At 42.8% G+C, this 23,794-nt stretch overlaps 1 protein-coding gene across 1 annotated transcript; it reads left to right on the top strand.

Moving 5' to 3' along the window:
- Positions 1–2,667: 2,667 nt before the first annotated feature.
- On the top strand, positions 2,668–21,445 carry FGF23 (fibroblast growth factor 23). Its single transcript, XM_085650563.1, has 3 exons — positions 2,668–2,988; positions 15,169–15,272; positions 17,054–21,445. Exons 1-3 carry the CDS (start codon positions 2,763–2,765, stop codon positions 17,495–17,497), a joined length of 774 nt encoding a protein of 257 aa, XP_085506689.1. The 5' UTR covers positions 2,668–2,762; the 3' UTR covers positions 17,498–21,445.
- The last annotated feature ends 2,349 nt before the right edge of the window (positions 21,446–23,794 follow it).

Here is a 23,794-nt window from a genome sequence, read left to right as displayed (position 1 = left end):
AACTAAATCGCGAGTGAGTGTGAGTGAGATAGTGAGTGAGTCAGGGGGAGATGAAGGGTGGCAGGGGTGAAGTGGGCAACACTTGTATATCGAACACATCTAAATCACCGTCAAGGGTGACCTGACTGAGGGAAAAGAGGGCACAAGGTGTGTCTACGTTTATTTTGACTTTCATGTGGTGTGAATTGATAATTGTGACACTCACATAATTGAGAGTGATCTCAGAGTGGGTTGCAGCGCCCCATAAGGCACCTGAGGGTCAGTAGCTATAAAATGACTACGCTGTGAGGGAAGGGGGTGACTTTGACATCAATGCTCAACATATCCTAATAATCTTGTGTAGGCACCTCTTCTCTATGTGCTGAGTAAACGTGAGTTTGGTGTAATTACTCCGCACATTGTTCCACACACTCGACTGTATGCCCCTAATGTACAGGGAAACGGGCTTGTTACAGCAGCCCATCAATAGAGTTAGCCTCATGTTCTACTCTTCGGTAACCACACATCCCTTCCATCTTCACCCAGGAGTCATACTTGGGCCCGCGAAGCCTCCTGCTCAGCAAGAGATAGCTCTGGTCTGCGTCCTCGCCCACAAACATCTACTCCCCAAGCAGCACAGGCTCATCCCTAATGTCTGCTATCCAGTGCTTAATTTGTAAAAAAAAAAAAAAAATGAGTGCCAGGGCACTTGTCAGGGAGCCACTGCCGCTTTTATCATCCATTGCCCCTGCCTGCACTGCCAATGACTGTACCAACACAACTTCTAACCATCTTACCCTACAAGTGTGACAATTTGGAATATCCCAATGCCATTAGAATGGCTTGGTGGTAGGTTTTAGTCATTTTAACATACATTACATTAAAAAACAACTGTTACTGTGCTCATGTCTAAATTAGGCAAACAGTGTCACCATGTGGCAGAAACTCATAAGTGACGGTGCTAACAATTAATTACTGGTCCCCAGCACCGAAACCACTGGCTCAAATTAAGCACTGCTGCTATCCCTTCATTAAGACACTGTGAGCCAGATGCATCAAAGAGTTTTTCCCATTTTGTGTCTGTGGGAAAATGTGTTCTGACATATGGCCCTGTATTCTTTAATTATGTTCAAACACTCTGAAATTAGAAGTGGACAAGCCAACAAATTACCAGGGAAAAGCCGAGGCAGCACCAACCCAACTGCTTTGCTCTAACAGCCCCTGTGCGCGCTAAGACCAGAACATTTTGACATGTTAACCATACAGCACACATCATGTAAAATATGATAAAGTCTCTTCAAATTTTTTTAAAAACTGTAACAGGTGTAAGCTGTGACATTATTACGTCACATTTTTTTACCAATAGGAAGGTGCACCAGGAAAAATGTCCATGTTCAATGTGAGTGTTCCATCATCTTCTTTATCAATCATAAGTCATATACAAGTTAAAATCCAGCCAACGCGTTTCGTTCTATGTTCCAAAGGAACTTCATCAGGGCTTAATAAAAAAGATGATGGAACACTCAGATTGAACATGGATTTCTTTCCTGGTTTCTGATCTGGTTTACAGTGGCACCCAACAGCGGCAAGTGTTGGAAGAATTGGGCACGGGATACCTACTTTGATGCAACTGGGGTTTGAGGTCCAGCACTAACAGTCCGCCTCGGTAGTTCTGTGTTATTACATCACACTATAGCACTGCACTGAGAAGTACTATTTAAAAGTGATAGTTTTTAAACATGGGTTTAGAACCATTCCCTCCCCCTCTCCCATCCTGGTGATAGTGCCATTTATGAACTAATAGGCAAGACAGTTGTTATGTGAACCCTGTATGTGGCCCAGATTCTTATAGACGCAACAACAATATAGTCTATTAAATAAAACACATTAGGGTTTTGTACTGCAGGTATTCTAAACTCACATATCTGAAAGTGGTTTTATATATGATAAAAAGGAGGATCTGTGAAATAAAATATTTGCCTAAGATCACATAGTTTGGTTAAGCAGGGTAGCAACATTTTTGTCCAGGTTTTTGGGTTTCACTTTGTACAAACCAGTCACTGAATGGGTAGCGATGTATCTCTCTTTTGTACCTCAAATGTTAATGCTTTGTTTTTACCTTTTTGTGCATGAGGGCAGAGCAGGGGTGCCAGGCAGAAGCCACGTGAAAGTTTGCCTCGTCATGGGCTACAGCTCCAAGAGGACCTATGGCTGAGCTAAAGTCAGGCTACAGGATCGAGCCTGGCTCGAGCTGTCAGTGGCTCACACACCTGTAACTTAAATGCCCAAAGGGCCACGGGTTTAGTCATATATTAGACTGTAATACTAAAGCGTTTTATTGAAATTATAATTTCACAGCTTTCATTACACCTTATTTTAAAAGGAGATGACATCCTGAGCCAACACAATTGGGATTCGAACATGCAGACGTCAGGTCACACCAGCCAAAAGATGGGTGCCCTGCCAACACTAATCTTTTCATGCCCACTGGAGTCTGACTTGGTTTCCCTGGGGAATCTGTGTGAAAAACGCCTTCCCTGGACATGCAGGTCTCAGGGCACTCTTAAAATGATGCTGAGCTGTTACAACATAAAGGATGTGGACAGGCGTTTTTTTCCCCTGTCACGTCATTTCTAGCCTTTATAAAGGGCTGCAAACCTTTGGGAAGCACCAGAGTTCAGAACCTGCCACTGCAAAGGGGCCCTGGGAGCAAGTGCGGAGGAAGGCTCAAGTTTCAGCAGCAGCACCCACAGCAAGGAGGGGCAGGAAGGCAAGACCCGAAGATGCCAAGGATCAGCCTCTGCAGCCGCGTGCACTTGACTTTCACCTTCCTCTTCCTTCTGGGAGAGACCACTTCTTTCCCCAACTCTTCCCCCCTGCTCATGAACCCAGGGTGGTCAAACCCGGACAGGCTGATGCACCTGTACACCGCCACAGGCAAAAACAGCTTCCATCTGCAGATCAACCGCGATGGGCACGTGGACGGGACGCCCCTTCAAACCATTTACAGTAAGTGTTCCAGCGCGAGCATAGTCGTGCTGCTGTACACAGCGCTTGCTTTTTGATTTTGGGGCTTCGGAGCACTGGGGCCTGCTTACATACGGCTGTACGCGTGTCGCTGTATATTTGCCCTATTTCTAGATTACGTGGGTGTGCACAGGTACAGGTTAGCACCTACCAGCTACAGGTGACGATCAGTGACCATGTCTACTTTGAACTTGTGAGTGCAAATGTTAAAGTTGTACCGGAGAGTACCGGTGAGTAGGTGCAAACGCCAGTGCAGTATTGTCCCGGCATCAATGGCACCCCTTATAATAAATCGACTTGTGTTTTTGTATATCCACTGGTATGATTTAGTAACCTTGGAAAGATGAATAGCTGGGATAGCCCCACTTGGGTTTAAACCTATCTGTTGCAGACTGCGCGCTCACTTCTGCGGCTGATGAGTTAACCCACTGTTACTTTCTAGGGCCCGAATTAGCATTGTGTGTGAATGTGGAACAAGTAGCAGACTTTAGATATTTCACGTGCACCAGTTGGGCTCAGACCCTTGAAATTCGCAGAGAGGCTGGGCAAGCAGATTTTTAGCGGATTTTTCAGAGGAGAGCGTGAGGGCAGGTGTAGAACTAATGTCAATATATATTACGGTAACATCGACGATCGGTGGGCCACAATTTTGGTTCTACATATAACACGGCAAGTGTGATGTATTTTATATGACTCTTTTTGGCAAACCAGCATGGTGCCACTAAAAAGGGGGCAAAATAGCCTGAAATGGTAGTCGATCGTGTTCTGTAACGTTCTTTCCTGATATGATTGTAAATGAGTCAAGTATTAGAGTGGCTTTCTTCTAAGTGCTTAAAAAAATCCCGCAAATAAACGAGGTTCAGGGAAGTATGGTGCCCAGAATCACACATCTTGTGTGATGGAAGTTGGGGAATAGAAGCCATACTCCTGGTTACCCTGCTGGCTACAGTGGTACCACAGGAGACTCAGCGGGTGCGGAGGCTTTGATTGTGGTAATTAATAAAGGATGCCGCAGGCAGACCGTGGTAGCACCCGGGCCTACTCCTGCGGCACGCGGTGCGCCGGTCCAGCTTGCTTCTTTTTATGGATGCTATGAAGCCTAGGGAAAGTTAGGGAAAGTGTTGTCCTGGTACAGACACCGTGCGTGAATAAATACTGTTTTGTTATTCTGCATGAAAGGGCACAAGTGACACGGATGCGTCGGCTTACGTAAAAAAAACACAACCTACGTGACGTCATTGTACACGTGTTTCTGGGTGTTTTTCTGTGTTAAACATGTCTAATTTTGTGCAGCGCATTTTACTGGCAGCGATTCTATTTTATACCCACGTTTTCACAGCTTATTTATCGTTCGTCTCATGGCGCGAGTCCCTTCCTTTACTCTAATAAAGGCGGATTGTATATAAACCCAACAGAGCTCATTGTATCGACCACAGAAGGCTTAAAGGGGGTCACCCGCCGAGATTCATACGTGCGACTGCAGGTTGAACGCCGCTCTCTGCAGCCGAGTTATTTTATCGGCACCAACGGGACCACATTGGCCGTGAACCAACCCACGCGCAATGAAGCAGCTACACCCGCTTCTCACACAGGTTTACATTGAGTTTTCACAACAGGAAACGCTGCTATTGTGGCCCCGAGGAGCATGCGCTGTTGTGCCGGGAGACTCCAAACAGTAGCGGTTTCTGGAACGGTCACCAGTGCTGTGTCTATAATATATGGATTGTGTGTCTCGTGCCATGGAGACCGCCTCGGGGCAGGGGGAGTGGTCTCAGTTACAATAAGGCGGGGTGTGTTTGTTCAGGCACATTGCTTTAAGCAACCTTTAACATATCAGTTCAATAGAATGCTACATAAAATGCGTGCATTCCATAATATGTGCCAAATACAATTGACGAGTCATTAGGCAGTGTAGATTAGAAGAGATGAAACAATCGGCTTGAAACCTGATGCCGCATGTCGGCTTCCGTCCCGGCAAGGTCTTTCTTTTTTTAACGTTTCTGTCTTTCCGAAAAACATATTACCTTTATTTTTTTCATGCTTTTGTTATAGTAAAAATGGAGCAAACAACAAATATTTTTACATGTTTACGTTGCTCAGGAATAAGCAGTTTGGAGCCTCCCGCAAAACAGGTTGTTAGCAACTTTAAACTTAATTACTAACCAACCCAGTGACATTCGTTTTCTCAGCATATGAGGAATAAAATATTGACTTAGCCCTGCACAGATTTAAATGTATGCAAGTAGTTTACACGAAGATGTTTGCAACATCAGCGGACTCCACACAAGTGGAAGAAAGTGGAATATAAAAATAGCAAGTACAAAATATGCATTCCCGCAGGTACATTGACATTTACATTATGCAAATTATGGATGATGTTCTGTGTATTCTGGACAATGGGGATTTTTGGCTAATGATTGTTTTAGATCGTTCTGCACCATTTGACTCTATTAACCATGATATCCGCATTTATACACTAACGATATGGTCCATGGCCTTTGAAGGCAAGATACTGGATTCAAGATTCTTGAATCTACTGGATTGGTTTAAATCCTATTTAACCTATTCTCAGCGGAGTCAAAACCATCACAGAGAGTTACCTAGGGATCTGTTTTGCCCTTTGCACTCTTAAATCTTTGCCTGAACCACTGGTTAACATCATCGAACAGTATCATTCCTAACCACCAGTAAGCCGATGACACACAGCTCTAGTGAAGGGTTCCACCCCAGCAGATATTACTATAGCAGTGCTGACACATGGCAGCATCCAATCCTGAACGACCACTCATCGCCTCAAATTCAACCTTGACAAACCTGAGCTGCTTCCCATTTCACCACCGGCTTACTCTAGTCCAGATACGGCTAGATTCCGCAAACATCTCAGACTGCAACATGACCATTATGCAGAGGCGTGGTGGGCACCCTGAGATTTAAGGGGTTCCTCAAGCCTTGAAGGGAACCCCTATTCAACCCAAGGCCAATGAATAGCTTGGAGATATGGGACACTCAGGGGGCGCTCTTGACATTCTGCAGGGGAGCCCCATCATTTTTTGTTATGCCACTGCCAACCTAGGAAGTGCTAAATGATTGGGAGTCACTTTAATAATTGACTTCTTCTCCACAAGCAGATTAACAACATGGCCAGCCCTGCCAATCACCAGGTGAAACTAGTCCATAGGGTTAAACCTTTCGTACCTGAAAACTATGTCCAGGATGTTGTCGAAGCCTTGGTACCATTGAGACATAACTATGGGAATGCATTCTCTCCGCCATCCCTAACATTCGCTTTGTTTCTCGCAAAGCCTCACTCCATGCAGCAGCACACTGATCTAGGAGATTGGCTGCTGAGATCAAAAGACTCCTTCCTGTGCTATCCTATGGAAGCTGGCTCCCTGCTGATTGCAAAACTGAACTGCTGAGAGGCTTTCTTGCTTAACAAAAACATTCACACACTGAATATTTCCACTGTCTGGCCCGCAAGTTGGAGTTCTCAGGAGATACTTGAGTACTTTGCAGCTCCGACACTACTTCTTGATGTCCCTGTCATCAACAATAATGTACCCCAAATCCCTCTGTCTCTGAACAGGCCCCAAAAGGCTGGAGCTCCGGTCTGCCTGCTGACCACAACCACTCCACCACCTCTCTATCGGTTTGGAAACAGAACTAGAAGTTACTTGGTCTTGATCACTTCCCCCTCCATCGTCACACTTGTACCCGCCCGCATTCTTACAGAAGTTCACCAAGTAGTTGAATTTGGGATTGTATTATACACGGAGAGCATTCTTTGATTGTACTTTGCATGATGATTCTGTGTCTTTGAACTGATTACTGTTGGATTGATAACTATAAGAGAATGGGTTCTAAACCCATAAATACCCTCCCCCCCGTGTTTTTTGCTTAGGACCTCCTGGTTTTTGTACCTCTACAACAAGTCTCCCTAATGGAGTCTCACTGACTGCAAGCTTCTGTGTTAAGTGGCCTTGAGCCATAAGCATCAGGGCCCATCTTTTAAAATAAGGCCCGCTGCTGCACAGCTGGATTAGGATGCTGTGAGCTAGTTATATGGGAATTTGGGTGTGTGTGCGCGTGCCGGCTGAGTGAAGAAGACCGTCTGACTCGGTCTGGTGTCTGGGAACAAGTAGCACTCTTGCAGGTAGGCCCAAGGATAAATTGTTCATGAGATCCTGAGGATTTATAATTCAATTGGGAATCGAATGAGAAATGCCCCCTTTTCTTTTTGGCTAAGGTGTAAATCTGTAGTGTTTTAACTGTATTCACACTTTCAGGAAAATGTGCTTAACATGCCTTTTTGGATTGAAACAATGCAGGAAAACCATTAATGTGAATTTTCCTATAAATTCACGAGGCACACAATGTATATTCAGAATTATTTTCCTCTATATTTGTTCATTTATGCATTTCGAAATTGGCAATATTTCACTGAGCTGGCTTCAATGAGATTCAGCTACTGAACTACCTTGCGCTACAAAGTTAGTCAGTCTAATGACCACTGTCAGTTCAAAGCCTCTCCTCTAACAATAAATCCATCCTGGGGGTGATTATCTGCCTCTGGCAAGCCTGGGCTTGATGCCCTGAGACACAAAGTGAGAGCAGGAGGACTCTGGCACCAGCCACCATAGGGCTTCCCTTTGAAGTCTCTGAGGGGGACAGATATGGCTGCAAGAAGTGAGAGTTAGAGGAGAGGTCTTTCACAATCTCGGGTGGTATGATATTTTGATAAACTCCCGGAATGCTGTACAAGGGATTGGACTGCCAAGAGGCTGCTCCCAAAAAGTGTCAGTCAGGGGAGGTGGGTGGAGTGGCATCTCTAGATTGTGTAGGGACTCCCACCTTCTATAATACTCCACTTTAATGTTGAAAGTTCTGCACAAGGGAAGAGATTTGTGAAAGAGAGAAAAAAGACATAAGTATGATGAGCAGCTTGCTGGTGAACCGTGGTCTGGAGTGCAGGGATGCTGGAATTGTTCTTCCTGGACTTCTGCTGCACTCTGCATTGAGAGCAAGTTGAAGTGGCTTCCTTTCACCCTCTTGGGGTCAGTACAGGGAAGTCGTCTTGCCCTGGACCCCAAAGGTAATGGGTCCATTTGGACTCCTGTGGAATGGTTCTGGCTGTGGGTGCTCTAAAAGTGGGTTGGGATGCCCACTTCTGACCCTTTTTGGACACACAGAAACCCTGCAAGTGGCTAGGAGGCCTGTGCGCTTTTCGAGTGCAAGTAAGGAGACTAGGGGGCACCATCACATGTTGAGGGATTTTTCCATCACTCATGGCGAGCTCTGTTGCGTCCGCTAAAGGTCCCTGCAAGATATGAAGGGCTGTTGCACTGAAAGTAAATGTGGGTGCCCCCACATACTAGAGGTGAAAGATCCTGGTAATTACAACTGGAACTGAGTAACTTCTGATTGCCCTGGAACCCTATGACACAGATTTTTCAAAATAACCTGTCTTTTTTGTACATAAGTGTGAACTAATTTTACATTCATTTGAGTGTCATTTTGGACCTTCATCATTTTACAGCTTGTCGATGTCAGTGTTATCCTATCCTGTACAGTGTCTCTTTTGTAAAGTGCTCTGATGCACTTGGCCATTTCATGTGCTATTTAAAAAATACACTGTCACTATATAAATATGTATTGTTTGTATTAAAGTGTGTTTTAAAGGGGCGTATCTCTTTCCTATAGGGAGGGATTACATTCTGGAATTTGGTTGCAGGAATGGAAGACGCAGGATAGGAAAGTGCCCGCCTTCAAAGTGAGTTCAGGTGTTTGCGGACACTTTGGGCCAGGTGAAGAAAGGGCATTGGTGCAGGGTTTGCCATGGGCTGAGAGGCCTGGGAAAGTGGGACTATGAAGCAATGACTCTTCATCACCTCGATTTGTTTTTGAAGGGCATCTTGAATGGCACATCTGTTTAGCATGCGATCTGGAATGCATATGTTATCGACTCATGATTGCGGTCATTTAAATTTCTGGTTATTCGCAGTGCTTAATTTGAGCCAGTGGTTTCCAGTTCTCAGCACCAGCACTTATGACAGCTGCCACATGGTGGTGCTGTTTGTATAATTTAGAGATGAGTAGACCAGGAATTATTTATGAGTTCAATATGCATTAAAAACAACTAATGCCTGCCGCCCAAGCTATTTTTATAGCTTTGGGGGTCTGGAATAGTCTGAATTGTCACGCTTGTAGCAGTGTGCTGGTTAGTAGTTGAGTAGGTACTGTCATTGGCAACACTGGCTGTGGAAATGGGTGGTGCAAGCTGCAGAGGCCTCCTGACTAGAACCATGGCACTTATTTTTTTGTTACAATTAAGCATCGGTTATTTGTTTATGTGCATTAAAATTCCATGCTACATACCAGCATTGAAGCTCGTGCCTCTCTAAAAGGCAAACAGATCTGCTGATATTGATCATATAGGGGGCCCTCATGAGTAACTGAGGAAGTCAGCAGATAGGGCACACATTTTCCAATAACATAATTAATTTACTTGTATTTCATGTGAAACCGCACTATCATCAGAAATGAACAGTCTTAGTGGGAGGACATGGTGGCGGGGGCTCCGCATATATAAGTTTAACATGCATAATATAAAGCGTATTTAAATGTTGAACATGTAACCCTGGGTAGGCTTCTTATGCTACAGGGGGTAACCCAATTGGGCCCCTTCAATAATAATTTTTAATTAAAGTGCTTGAATAAAGAGGCACAGTTAGGAAATCATGTAATGCTTCACAAATCAACACTTATTATGATTTCCCCATACTTCACAATTACCATAAAATGCACGTTAACGCAGAGTACCATACCTAGCACTTATACACCTACATAATATTAATGCAGAACTGACCAATGTCATTGTGGTAGCTTTCGTTTAAACATATCTTGCTTCATGTTAGCCTGGCCAAACACTTTTTATGTTGTACTAACCACCCACGCATGTGAGTGTAGCATGGTTTTATTTCGGAGGCTACTTTGTTCATTATGTATGTTTTATTTCTGATTTGTGTTTTTCTGTTTATAACTTTAATTTTGCATAGGTTGGTGAATCCTAAATACATTGAACAGGTATGTCACTGTTAGGTTTTAGAGTGCTCGGTTCACCGCTTAGTAACCAAGCACTGTGTAGGTAGGGTATCCCTGGTTCTGATGAATCGCCAAGTGATTTCTTACACCTAAGAAACATGTTGACCATTCACACTTAGCCACCTCTGACCATTACATCTGCGGTGAGACTTCCTATGTTTTTAATTGAGACCAGTAGGCTCGGAGAATACATTTGTTTTGGAGCACCACTGTTCCTCATTTTAGCCTTCCACATACCACCTCAGTACACACTTTCCCCACACCTACACCACTAGGCCCCACACCTGCACCTCACCAAATGGCTTGGGAAAAAGATCTCTGGCAAAGAGCCCCTCATAGGGTGCCCGGCAGACATTGCAGCGCCGGCCTGACGAGGAGCAAGCCCTATGATGAAGCATGAAAACGAACCGGGTGTGTGAGGGCCCCACTTCCCAATTTGGGAGACACCCTGTCGCCACCTTAGGGTGGGGGTGTTGACCAACCCAGCCTCCTCCTCCTTCCCCCATAGGAACTGCATACTCCTTCTCCTATACGTAGCTTTCATTTAAAGGCAGAAATGCTGACCAGAGGCTGAATGTCTGAATTGGTAGGGTGGAATTCTTGCCAGGCATTTAGAGTTTGCTCCTTAGTTACCTCCATGTACCAATGGTGCTTGTAATGACCCTTCTCACTGATTCCCATTTTTCCACCCTCGGAAGGTTGAAAGGAGGAGCCTGCTGCCAATCTGTGATGCAAACCTTGTGGCCTTGAGGGTACACACAGATTTATGTTGCTAGAAAACACACTCCTTTCTTAGAGGGATCTCTTCTTGGGGGAGAAGTTCAGTGTCCTTGACACTAATACTTATGTTCCTGGCATGCAGTACATATTTAGAGGTGCAACTAAACCCCATAAAGATTCCATTAAGTAGGTAAACAATGTACTTCAGTGATTGCCATGCATTGTTCTTTGGTTGCTAAACAGATTACCAAGACAATTCACCCCTGCTAAGAAGGAGAGTTAATATCCACCAACTTTCTATCTTCAATCATTTTCTTGCTATTTAAGAAAGGTAATGGTGGACACACTGAACTGAAAACCTACTGACACGCCAGTGTGCAGCCTCACGCTGATGACGTCAAGAAGACGTCTCTTTAGACTCATGGGCAGAGATTGTTGTCAGGAGGCCAGCAGCCTCGGTCCATGCTGGTCCTCTCTTACGAAGCTGACCCACACTTTGGTCCCTGGCATCTTAGGTCGGTACGTGGAGTGAGCTGAAGGGGTCTGGGCGATCACCTCATGTCCAAAAGGAAAGGGGAAACTAGGCAAGAAGTATGAGACCATGTTAGCTACATCCGACAAGCCTCAAATTTCCTTGCATCAGGAAACATTGGCCAATTTAAGTATGTTTTATGGGTCGACTTAAAACAGAAAGGGCAATTTTAATAGAGTCTGTAGCATGAAAGGAGAGTCCTTAGACTGGCCTAAGCCAAGACAGCACATCTCAATCAATAAATCAATCAATCACTCACTCAATCAGTTGATTTTTAGAGCTCTTCTTGTCACCCGTGAGGGTATTCAGGCACTGGTAGGGTCCAGTCCCATAAATAAAGGCTAGCCATTCTCGTAAGGCAAAAGAAAAATACTTTTGCTAGAGGATAAAACCATGTTTTAGCGCCTTGCCTATAAACATAGAGAGGCTTATTTACAAGCCCCTTGCGCCACCCTTACATTGCTTTTCCCATGTTAAAAATGACGCAAAAGTGGTGCCCCACAGTGCTACCAATGCAGCACTGAAGTCCAGACACAATGTGGCAGCGGAGAGTTGTTCTTTCTGATACACGATGCATTCATTGCGGAATGCACTGCGCTTGCTCAATAGTTCTGTCGATTTCTGGTAGGACTGAGGTTTGGGTGTATTTTTAGGGCCCGGCCAGCCCTCCAGAGAGGGTGAAGCCTGCTGCACACCAGGCACGGTGTAGTGCAGTCACATTAAATTACAGAAAGCTCACCTTTGGCCTCTTGATTTCACTCTTCACGCTCAGGTCTGTTATGTGCCTCCCATCCTGCTTGGTTGCATTGAAAGGTAAAATATATTTAGCCCTAACTACCCCTATGTGGGTTGTGGTTTAACCCCAAAATGAATTACCCAGATGTTTCACCACATCATTTGATTGTGATTCCTCGTGCAAAACCATTGCTGGGATTCCTATAACCACCTCCATTTCTATCTCCAGCCCCTACATTTTGATGACATGTTTCCAACCATTGTAGTGGAATAGGAGGTGGGATCGACTGCATCTGCTCAGAGCAAGGACATATGAGGCATTTCCTTTGAACAGAAGTCATTCATTGACAATGCTCAAAAAGTTACTAGGAATGCCCTTATTCAAGGTGGAATGGTCATGGAACAGCTTCAAAAACTGGCAGCTGCCAGCCTGTCCACCTCTTTCACTCCTTCCTCATTGGAAGGCTGAGGATGACGTTGTGGTGGGTCTGCTGCTTGAACATCCGGCTGCAGTGCTGCTGCCACTGGGTGTGGGGTTGGAAAGGAGGCTCGGTTAGGGCAGACCCACTCACATCATGTTCATCAACTTATGCCACTCAGGACCCAAGGTTTATTAATAGTTGGCTGCGTGATGTAAGGACTCATATATAGTCCTGTTGTTATTACAAACACTGTTGTTCTCAGACACCATTGTGACATGCTGCATATGTAGCGCTGACCTGTGTTAGGCACGGCTATTATATAGTAAAGTCAACTCATGCATAACCCTATTAGTCCTCATGGAAATTCAATACTAGTGGTCAGTTAACCAAATGTGATTTAAACAGAGTGTATAATAACGTGTTTATCAAGCATGTCCCTCTGGTTACACTCACCTATAACATATCTGGTATGGGTCTTGTCCATCACCCAGTATTATGCCGGTCCACGGCAACAAACCACCCATCACCAACTGAACAGGCATCGAATAACTGAAGAGATCTGCCGCACACTGCTGCCCAACAGATGTAGTGTGCTAGCCATGTAGGCAAGTGCTTCAGTGACCTACATGGGGGTAGTAAGCAATATATAAATGTTACAATACTAGTTGAAGTGATTGTCAATATAGTGATTGACAGTTTACATTGCTGCAGTTTATAGTTTTCACAACTTCATCTGTGACAATTCAGCAGACTTCTGGGACACTGAATCTTATACTACCTGAAATTTGCTCATAAGTACCATGCCTCTGACATCTAATTTTATACATAGCTTTATAGGGCATCTTTTTTGTGTCATTGTGCATGATACATACCAGTTAGCCTTGGCCCCAACACCAAAGATATAGTCTTACCTTGTCAGCTAGCCATCTAGTTAGGTTACGCCAGCCTCAGGTAGGTCCACCATTTTGGCACAAACTCATGTTAACAGCTCTTTGTAAATATCGGTTTGCATCAAAATACATGGGTGGATACACGAGAACGTCCAGGCTCCAAACATGTAATGCTTACCTGACATGAGGTAATGCAACTCAGCACTATGTGCTGCTTTACGTTCCCTTTTTTTGTGCAAAGCCACACAAATAGGCCTTTGCGTAGCTCTGTAACTACCAAAACAAGATTCTGCCGGGGCTGCGCCAAAAAAGTGACGCGCCCACGACACAAACTCTTAGTAAATCTGGGCCCAGGTCAGGCACGGCTGGCATGACTCGCGGGTGGGTGGGCAGGGGGTCGCGTGAGGAGTGAGGGGGCTAATTTAATAAAATTAATTTAAAAAACCTTACCTTCGCATCCGGTCCCGGACTCCCACGTCGCATCTCCTACTCTCTGTCTGCTCACAGGAATCAGAAGCAGGCAGCCTCCCTCTCCTCCCTTTAGCCAATCACAACATTGCAATGGCAGCATTGTGATTGGCTAGGACGTCGTTCGTACAGGCGTCTATGGGGAGGCCATTTTCTCCATGTAGGCTGCATGCAGCCTACATGGAGAAAACGGAGTGCTCATCACTGGTTTGGTCAACCCTGGGGCCGACCAAACAGTCAGCGCCTATAACATTGGGCTAGCCACTCCTCTTAGATCTGACCACCTGCACGCCCCCAGACATAACATTCTTCTGCTTTCTCGCAGTGTGAGAAGCAGAAACGTAAAATGGTATTTATACCATTTTATGTTTCTGCTTCTCGTGCTGCGAGAAAGCATTGGGGCTACGCTCCGACGCCCACGTGGAGTAGCCGCCCCTGGCCCAGGTCCTATGATTCATCAAATAGTTTTCCTCTGACATATTCTTGCACCCTACTCCGCCCCTGAACCCGCTGCCAGTTATACACCTCTCCATCTGTTGCACTGTAAGGATGACTCCTTGTCTTTATTTACTGCTATGCAGTATGTACCTCACCTGTAAAATAGAATTACTGTTCTTCAAAAACATTACAGTGATTGAAGCCGGCTAAAGGAAGTCAGCAGTGGACTCAATGAACCCGGATCCCAGACTTTGAAGGATCCGGCATGTTGCTTGTGAGACTCATCTGTGGTCTTAGGGTACCTTGAGGTTTGGGCGGTTGTAAACAGACTGATGAACATTAGTATTTTTAAAAGCGTCATATGTATAGCATCATGTCAAATTTTTCATGTACGCTTGATGCAGGAGATCTGCCTGCCCTCTGTGGCAACACCACTGTGCTGAGCAGTTTTCCTCAAATTATTTAAGGTAGCATTTCATAAAATGCACCCATTGGCTGGATGCTAAATTATGTACGTTCTATCTTATATTTGTCTGCACTATCTCTCATGTGAAATATTGCATTTACCTATTGTAATATGCATTGCCCCAGGTATGTATTGTTTTTATAGGCTACATATTTCTGCATAATCGTTTTGTTTATAGGCCCAGGCAGGTAGGTTTATGCTTGCATACATGCATGCAGTACTTGTTTGCAACATATATGCATGGGAGAACGTAGTGCTTAGAAGTTGTTTTATTCGGAGTAAAGAGCAAAGTGTGGCAAAAGGGCTGGCAAGCAGTTTGTCACTTGAACAAAGCATTGACCAACTTTAATGTTAAAGAAATGATTCTTAATCTAGGACATTTTGTTGCAGGTGCGTTGGTGATCAAATCTGAAGATGCTGGCTTCGTGGTGATCAGCGGTGTGAAGAGTGGACGCTACCTCTGCATGGATATTGGGGGAAGCATTTTTGGCTCTGTAAGTGTTCTTGAATTTGTTAAAATAATTAAAGAAACACACATTCAGACTTTTCCCATAAATATTCTTTTAAGCATTCAACTAAACTAAAGTGTTTCTGTATTACATGCGAGATGTGTATGGAACGTTGCACTGTGCTAACCCTGAACTGGCGATTGTGGTGCCAGAATCATGTAGTCATCATTTCCTACTGGCATTTTGCTATACATACAATATAGCAATATCTTCAAATAAGGGTACGGATTTAAAGAATTTTTGGACAAGGCACACGCCAAAATTTTTCAAAAAGGAATGCGGCTTTATTTTCGAAATCAGTATTAGCCAACCATGGGTTTGGGGTAATACTACATGGTAAATCTCGTTTGGGATTACGGGCAGCAATATTTTTAGGTCTGGCTGGACTGTGCCACTCTCTGCAGCGTGTACTGTTTGCAGCAGACACAGAGTCAGCCCCCTGCAACCACTGACTTGTTTGGCTCAGCCCCATTCAGTCACTGCTTTCAAATAACATTTATAGCACCTTGAAGCACCTTGAAGCAGCCCACAGAATGATTTTAGTTTCACCGTCGTGCTATTTGCTCTTTGGTGTATCATTCTGCCTCAGTGTCTTTGCTGCAATACACAATGAACAATTTTACATTTGAAAAGTACACTCAATCATATAACTTTATCTCATTCAATTCATTATCTCAAACATGCATTGTAGACAGAAAGCAATTCTTTTTTTTTCATGGCAACGGGGTTTTTCAAATGTTTTTCTGAAGACTCGAGTGCGAGCCTAACGCTTAAGATGACTATGGTATTTGGTTGCACCTTACAGATCAGGAAAGCCTGACTCTAAGATGGCCACTTAAATGCTTACCAGTTCCAACATCTAGAGCTGAAATCTCTGGAGCGTTTTGGGTGGCCATTTTAGAATCAGGTTATGGATTTTCAGAAGTGCAAACGGAAAACCCACCAACTTGTCCGAGGCTCTTCATTTTTTAGCTCTCTTTTTTAATGTATTCACCATTACTTGAACCTTCTCTGAGATTGGCACTTATCATAGACCCTATGCAGTATGCAACACTCTGGTTTCTGTAAACAAAGCAACATTCAATCAGATAAATCAGAACAAATGTGGCCCATTTCCCAGACCCTTTCCTCCTCTAGAACCGATTCTAACTTTAAAAGATACATTGGTTCACTTTTTGGCAAAACAAATGAATTGCTAGGAACGCCAGAGGACTGGGATGCAAAAGTGCTATTGCTTTAATGGTCCCATTACAGGAACAATGTTTCGGCATCACTATTGACTGCATTTAGCACACCTGGCTGGGCCACTGATAAGATTCAGTGCGCCCAGCAGATTCAAATTTTCCTGCCATAGCTAAAATACAAATTCGGTTCGTCCAGCAACTTCGTTGAGGCTGTTGATGACCCACTGAACATGTCCAGATTGAACATGCCCAAATGCTACACCCCTTAAGATGGCTAACCAGTGACCAGATTAAAATTTAGTGCACCTGACAGCTTTGACAGTGTCAACGGGGGCTAGCTTATAACTAAAAACACAATCCAGATCTATGCACTTAGCCAATGCTTGTTTTTACCTGAGTGTGTTTAAAACTGAAAAAAGCGTTTTTAACAGTGCAGTATCACAGTGCTCAGTGGTCACAACTAATGGGATGGATGGAATACCCTTGCTTCTTACGTAATGTCAGTTTGTAAAGTGTCATTGACTGTTTCTCTTCACTATATTTAGTAGATTGTGATTAACGTTTGCCTTCTTCGTCTTTCAGCATTACTTCAGTCATGAAGACTGTGTATTTAAACAGGAGAACCTTGAAAATGGATTTGATGTGTACCACTCACCCAAACACAACTATCTGGTCAGTCTCGGGAAGACCAAGCGCGCTTTTCAAGCTGGAATGAACCCCCCTCCTTATTCCCAGTTCTTGAGCAGAAGAAATGAAATCCCGTTAACTCGATTTAACACACCGGAGCCTCACAGGCACACCAGGAATGCTGACGTTGACCCTTTCGATCCTCATCAGATGATTATTCCTCAGAGGAAGATGCCAATTGGAGGTCCACCCCTGCTGAGACTGCAAGCACTCTGGGCCAATTTGCCTCAAGATCCCCTCAGAATCAACCACAATGATGTAGTGGATCCAGATGACCCACATGCCATGATGGATACCAGAAAGCAAGCTAGCCCAAGGTTTTATCTTACAGGGCAGTAAGCCAAGGACACAGTGGGAAAAAGATGAAATGGAGATATCACCTGCACTTGAGAAGCTTTAATTTTAATGTAATAGTCAGATGAACTATTAAAAATCTAGAGGAAAAACCCATACGCTCAACATATTGTTTGAGTAGTTGCTGCAACACTGTACTACTTGAAATGATCTTCTTTATGAAGGAAACAACCCCCTCTTAGCAGTGTTTATTTTATGAAATGCTCACAGCGGTCTTCTGCCTGGTGTTACCACATGGAGGCGCATCTGTGGTCCCAGTCTGTGGCCTTCATCAGGATCCACAAAGAGCTCATCAAAGATGGAACACTGTTCTCCACTGTGGTCCATTTATGAGTCCTTGGGTGGTAGTTCAAGAAGTGCACTTTCTATTTCAGAGCCACAAGAATGCTGTAACTTGTGGCTCTGGAAAATATATAAGATACAGACCCCACTTAGAATGGGGTTTGATCTCTGAGTTATGTCAACCCACAGTGTCTAAGTTAGCCATAGTCCTTTGCAGCTAGGATGAAGGGGTTACTTATTCTTTATCTTGCACGTTTTAGTTCAACAATATTAGAAACGCAAACAGAATATACTTTCTTTCTAACAATAAGGTGGCATAGAAAACCATAGCAACTTTCAACTCTATTGAACTTTAATGTGGCATGAATGGAACCATTTTTTCGCACAGTTATCAAGTAACTATAATTATATTAACATTTCCAGAAGAAAAAAAACATTCATTTTAGTTGAAACATTTTGAATGCGATTAGCTAATTACGTATTTTAAAAAGAAGATAAAAGGGCTGAAACATTAGCGAGCATATATGTTTCTTGCTGTAGTTGCTGTTGGAAGCGACCAAAGATACTATAGAAATGTGTTGTATAAATATTGCCACCCACGTCACTAATACTCTAATTTCATTTTGTTCTACTGTGAATAGAGCAGTAGCACTAATAATATATGTGGTGTGTGTGTTCTAATACACAAATAATGGATATTTCACTGTATGGCATCACTAAGTTCCAAAAATGGTTCAGCTAGTCATAGCATTCTTCAGGCGCGGTTCTAAAGTTGTCTAAGTCAATATGAAATGCTCTTCAACTCTGGCCCCATCTGCCTCACAATTACCCCTAATCCCCAAATAGGTAAGACAATAATTTAAAAAAATTGGCATCTCAAATAAATAAATAAATACATAACTAAATACATGAATAACCCAAAGAATACGTTTTCAAAATATGTCTCAATTAAATGTTTTATTTGGTGATAAATTATCACGCTTTAAATAAAACGGATTATATTTCTGGCCAGACTTTGTAGTACACACTTGTCTAAACGGAGGGGAATTTTAAATTTATGAAGGTCTAACTTGTTGATATCCATAGGAGAAAACTAGCAAAATATTTTGCATCGGGCTAAAAAGTTTTCATGTGTAGAATTGGGCAGTAGAGATCCGTAGACTGTCTGCAAGTCAACATGTCTACAGTGGCTCCTCTTTTAGTTGATATACTCTCCCAATGTGGAGGCTTCTGGGTAGAAAACATGGAATCCTACAAGAGAGGGAGGAAAAGCAACAGTGCTATTACATGAAATGCCTCTTTAAATGGGAAATGTGCCCCATTTTCAAGCGTCATTTTTGTTGAACATCAGAGTTATATTTTAAGACCTATCTTCACACCTTTACATTTCTGGGCGTCCAGATACACGAATAGGGGCATGGCGAGACAGTGTAACTGGAAGAATGTAAAGAGAAAAATAGCTCACTTGTTGAAGTGCACCCAACAGTTCTTCAAATGTACAAGTGTGTAGAAGAGACATACCCCATTTATTGAAAAAAGATAGTCCCTTTCATGTTGCAATTTATTTTTACATATTCTTAGGGCCCAACACATAAATTTTACTAAGGGGGGCTTTCTCTAGTACTATGGCTTACTTCTGAGAGCCGAGAGAGTAAACAATTAATACTTCTGGCTTACTCCTGGAATTCAGGAGTACCCCAAGAGTATTGCAAGAGTAAGTTAGACATACAGCAAAATCTTTGTAAACCAGGCCCTGCTTGTCTTTTATGTTCTGCATGATATCACTATTTTAGAAAAAATTTAACTAGTTTGTCAAACGTTTTTCATGGCAAAGGGAATACAAAAGCTTCATTAGTATGGCGGAGCAGAAAGTTTGATGAGCGGGGGATGTTTTGCTGGTTCAATGTAATGTACAGATGACCACGCTTGATATTAGCATTTAAAACCCGTTTGATCTTTCAAAGGGACCTACTAGATCACTTCAGTGAGAGAATGGCACAGCCAAGCATACGTGAATCTGCTACACAAAGATACCATTTGAAAATTAGTTGATCAGAGGAATTGGGCAATGAGGCCGTTTGCAGCAGCTGCCCACATCTCACCAGAGTCAGACAGACAGGCACAATGTCCCATCCTGCTCCATGTTTCTAATTCAGACTCTCACTGAACTTAGAATATAGGCGAACAACAGCAGATGGTGCTAGCAGTGTAAGCATTCTGATTGGCTGAGACAAATTCCGCATTACATACGATGTGCAGTTAACAACTGACTGGGGTTGAGTTTTAGCTGTTATCGAACTGATTCTCTAGTACTAGAACCTCCCTCCAGCTACCATACCACCTTATTCCTATAATTGACAGCCTTCATAATGATTAGATTTTTGACATATTAATGTCTTACTATCGATTTAACTTTAGAACAAAGTGTAATTTGTAGGTGCTCCCTGGGGGTTCATAAACATAATACTTTAACTGATGGCAATCAAGCACAACACATTAGAAGGAATTTTCAACTAACAAAGATAGGCTAACATGGAGAAAGAGACAAACGAGTTCCTGCAAGGGATTATTCGCAATTTAATCATTACTAGGTAACCAGATATCTCCAAACTTAGTGTTAAGCATTCCGACCATGGGAAGGTTCCAATTATTTTCATGATATTAGGGTCTTCTCACTGAAACCGAAATTGTAATATTACAATTGAGGTTGTGCGAGTGTGAATTTCGATAAACAAACAACAGCCCGAACCAGGCCCATAGATGTTAAATTTTAGACATCAAATCATATCTCATGCATTGTAGAATAGTTTTGTTATATAGAGAACTAGAAAGATACAGTAGTAATAAAAGCTAGACCGATGCACACATATGTTACTATACAGACAGGTTTGCTTTACATTATAAAGATAAAATAAGAAAGTACACTTGGTTACAGAAATAAATCAAAACTTAGGGGCAGATTTACAAGAAAGTGACGCATCTGTAGAGATGTGTCACTTTCCCTGCGCCACCCTGAGAAACCCTTACTCCACCATGGATGTGCCGTATTTACAAAAGTGGGCACCATGGCGCAAGGATTGACAGATGCGTCAGAAATTCTGGCACAACTGTTGGCGCAAGAGTCACACATTGCTGGAGTCCTGTCGCAAGCACGACGCAACTCAAGCAATGTACAGGGAGGCCTATCATTGGGCTGCGTCACGCAGTGGCATCCTAGAAGTAGCGCAGTGAAATATTATAGATTTCACTGCGTCACTTCTAGGAGGCTTTTTTGCAAGGGAATGCCCACCCTGACTCAGGGCTTTACAACGTGACGCATCTCCCTAAATGCGCCACATTGTAAATGGGCCGCATTTTTACGCTGCCGATGCGTCAGAAAAAGTGATGCAACGGTGGCGCAAAAACAACGCAAGGAGCTTGGGAATCTGTCCCCTGGTGTTATCATGACCCAGAGCAAAGTGGCTAACTGAGCCACTGAAAATCAGTACCAAATATTCTAAAGGGAAGGCCAGGCTCTGAACTGCAGGGGTTTTTAAGAATTTCACCTGCATGCTCTTCGGGGTCATTCTCCTTTTTGTGGCCCCTTCGGCCCTGCAAGTGATCAATGTTTGCACTACTGTAAATTTATTATATATGAGCAATAAATATTGGCTTTGGAAGAGCATTTATGATAGAAGCATGTTCTAAAAAACACACATATTCATGTGTAACCCAGTGTAACATTTAACAGTTTGATCGGAGAGGTACAAATAAGCTGATGACAGTGAGAGAAGTTTAGACTTCGGTTCCACATGAACAATCACTGACGTCTGGGGTCTGTTAAGTGAAGCTTAGCATTACACACTTTCAAAACATTCCACTGTGCACAAAATAGTCAACATGGAATATTTTCCATTGCATACATCTCATCTAAGGAATCACGTCAGCAAATCGTTTCTTTATTTATTTGATTCCCCTCCCGCCCCCAAAAGAGCCTGCAAAAATGTTAAAGAATGGGGAGGTCACACATACCATGATATGGCATCAAGGTCACTGTAAGTCAGATATCATATTGCCATTTTAAGCTAATGAATTCTGGGTTGGGAGTGTTGTTTCTGTGGAGACACACAGGCGCTATGTATACCAGAAGTCAATAGTTGTGGAACTATCACAAGACTTGAAAACATAGGAATCTGGTAACCTGGCAATGAATTGGAAGCATACCCAAGAACAGCATGCAGGTGCGATTACACAAAAATGAACCCGAACTTCATTATAGATACTCTACCTTTCTTAGTGTTGTATTACGACTAACGAGGCATCAGACCCTCCTGCTAAACCCTTCCATGTGTACGCTTTCATACAACAAGTACATTCAACTCTCTGTCCAGAAGATGGCTACACAGTTTTGTTTAGAATATTTTGCCATGCTATACTACAATATGTGTGATGCCTACATGCAATGATATTTGATTTATGCAATGCAAACTTATATATGACTCAGATGCCATGAATGTAACACTTTTCCTATTCCTACATTTTCTGACTTTCACATTGACCAGTTAGAAATGGTTTCCAGTGGATCCAGTTGCTAGAATGTGGGCTTTTTGACATCTAGTGAACGTCTATGAAAAAAATTACTGTTGACTCAAGATATATTTTTTGCAGATTGTTACTGGTACCTTAGGAATTTATTGGATTGACTTACTAATTGTATTCAACCAATAAAAGTTGCCTTGTTTCTTTTCCTCTGGGGTATATAGCCCAATTTCCCAAAAACTACTGGATCCAGTGGAAACCATTTGCAACTGGTAAAATTGATTTTCCTTTGATCGAGTCCATGTAATGTGGAGTTACCCTCCTGCAGATATACTGTAATATAAATTCTTTATTGTATCAAACAACATGTCATTTATATTTTAAAGTATTCATTTGTTTGAAAGAAAGATGCTTTTCATGAAATAGCACATCCAACATTTTGCCATCATCACTGTGTACATTTCAAACAACACAGTGCAACCATTGTAGCACAATGGTAGACATTTTGCATGATCAATGCTTCAATTTCGGAATCCTTAGTAAACTTCTTGTGGTATCCACTTTCAAGGCAAACACAGTCAGTTTTGATTTTCTAATCTAGAAGGTTCCTTCCCAGTTGTGACAGTAACAATTACAGACTTCAGAATCCGTTAAAAAATACACCATGACAGACAACTGGTTGAATGTGTTTTTGAGATCATGTTTGTAAATTGGTGTTGATAACCACCAGTCCAAAGAAAAGTGTTATTTTGTTTTAAAATATTTATTTATTTATTTGACTCATTACATAATTGCCCACTATTTATAGATATTTATAAACATGCATTCCAATCGATTTTGTGCAAATAAATATCTTCTTTTGTCATTGTAGTCTTTCTGTTTTTCTTGGTTTTTCTTCAACAAGATATGCCTATTACTATGTAGTTTCTAAAGTACACATTTTAAGATCTTGAATATATGCAATAATTGTAGCTATGCATTTCTGTCAGGCAGTGCTTAATGTGAACTGGTGGTTGGTGGTGGGCACTACAGTCATTTTCTTCAAAGCGACCGGGACTCGATGGTCCTGATGAAAACTGGTAAAATCCAGAAAGCCCAAAGCAAAAACCACCCTATTTTGATGTTCAAGAACTTGCACCATAATGACTGCCATTATTTGTTGAGGCGATAGAGATGGCCATCCTGGACAGAGCTCTCAAACTTGTGTACTGCTCCTACCAGGTTTTGTGAGGTACTACACCGACTTACCCCTTGGCTGCAGCCAGTGCTGATGGCCATTACATAACAATGGGGTGATCCAAAAATACCCAAAAAGACCTGGGTAACTAGCGATGCGTTACAACTATGGTCCAATCGGAGAGACCATAAAAAAAATGGAAAAGGCTAAACCAGTTACCTTACCCAACTTTTCATTTATCAATAGCAACCTCCTCTGCTCTGAGGAAGGAAGTAAAATGTTGCTTCTGTCAATACGGGAGAGCA

This window comes from Triturus cristatus, chromosome 4_1, assembly GCF_964204655.1.
Source record: "Triturus cristatus chromosome 4_1, aTriCri1.1, whole genome shotgun sequence".
NCBI lineage: Eukaryota > Metazoa > Chordata > Amphibia > Caudata > Salamandridae > Triturus > Triturus cristatus.
This window is presented reverse-complemented; position numbering and strand designations above follow the sequence as displayed.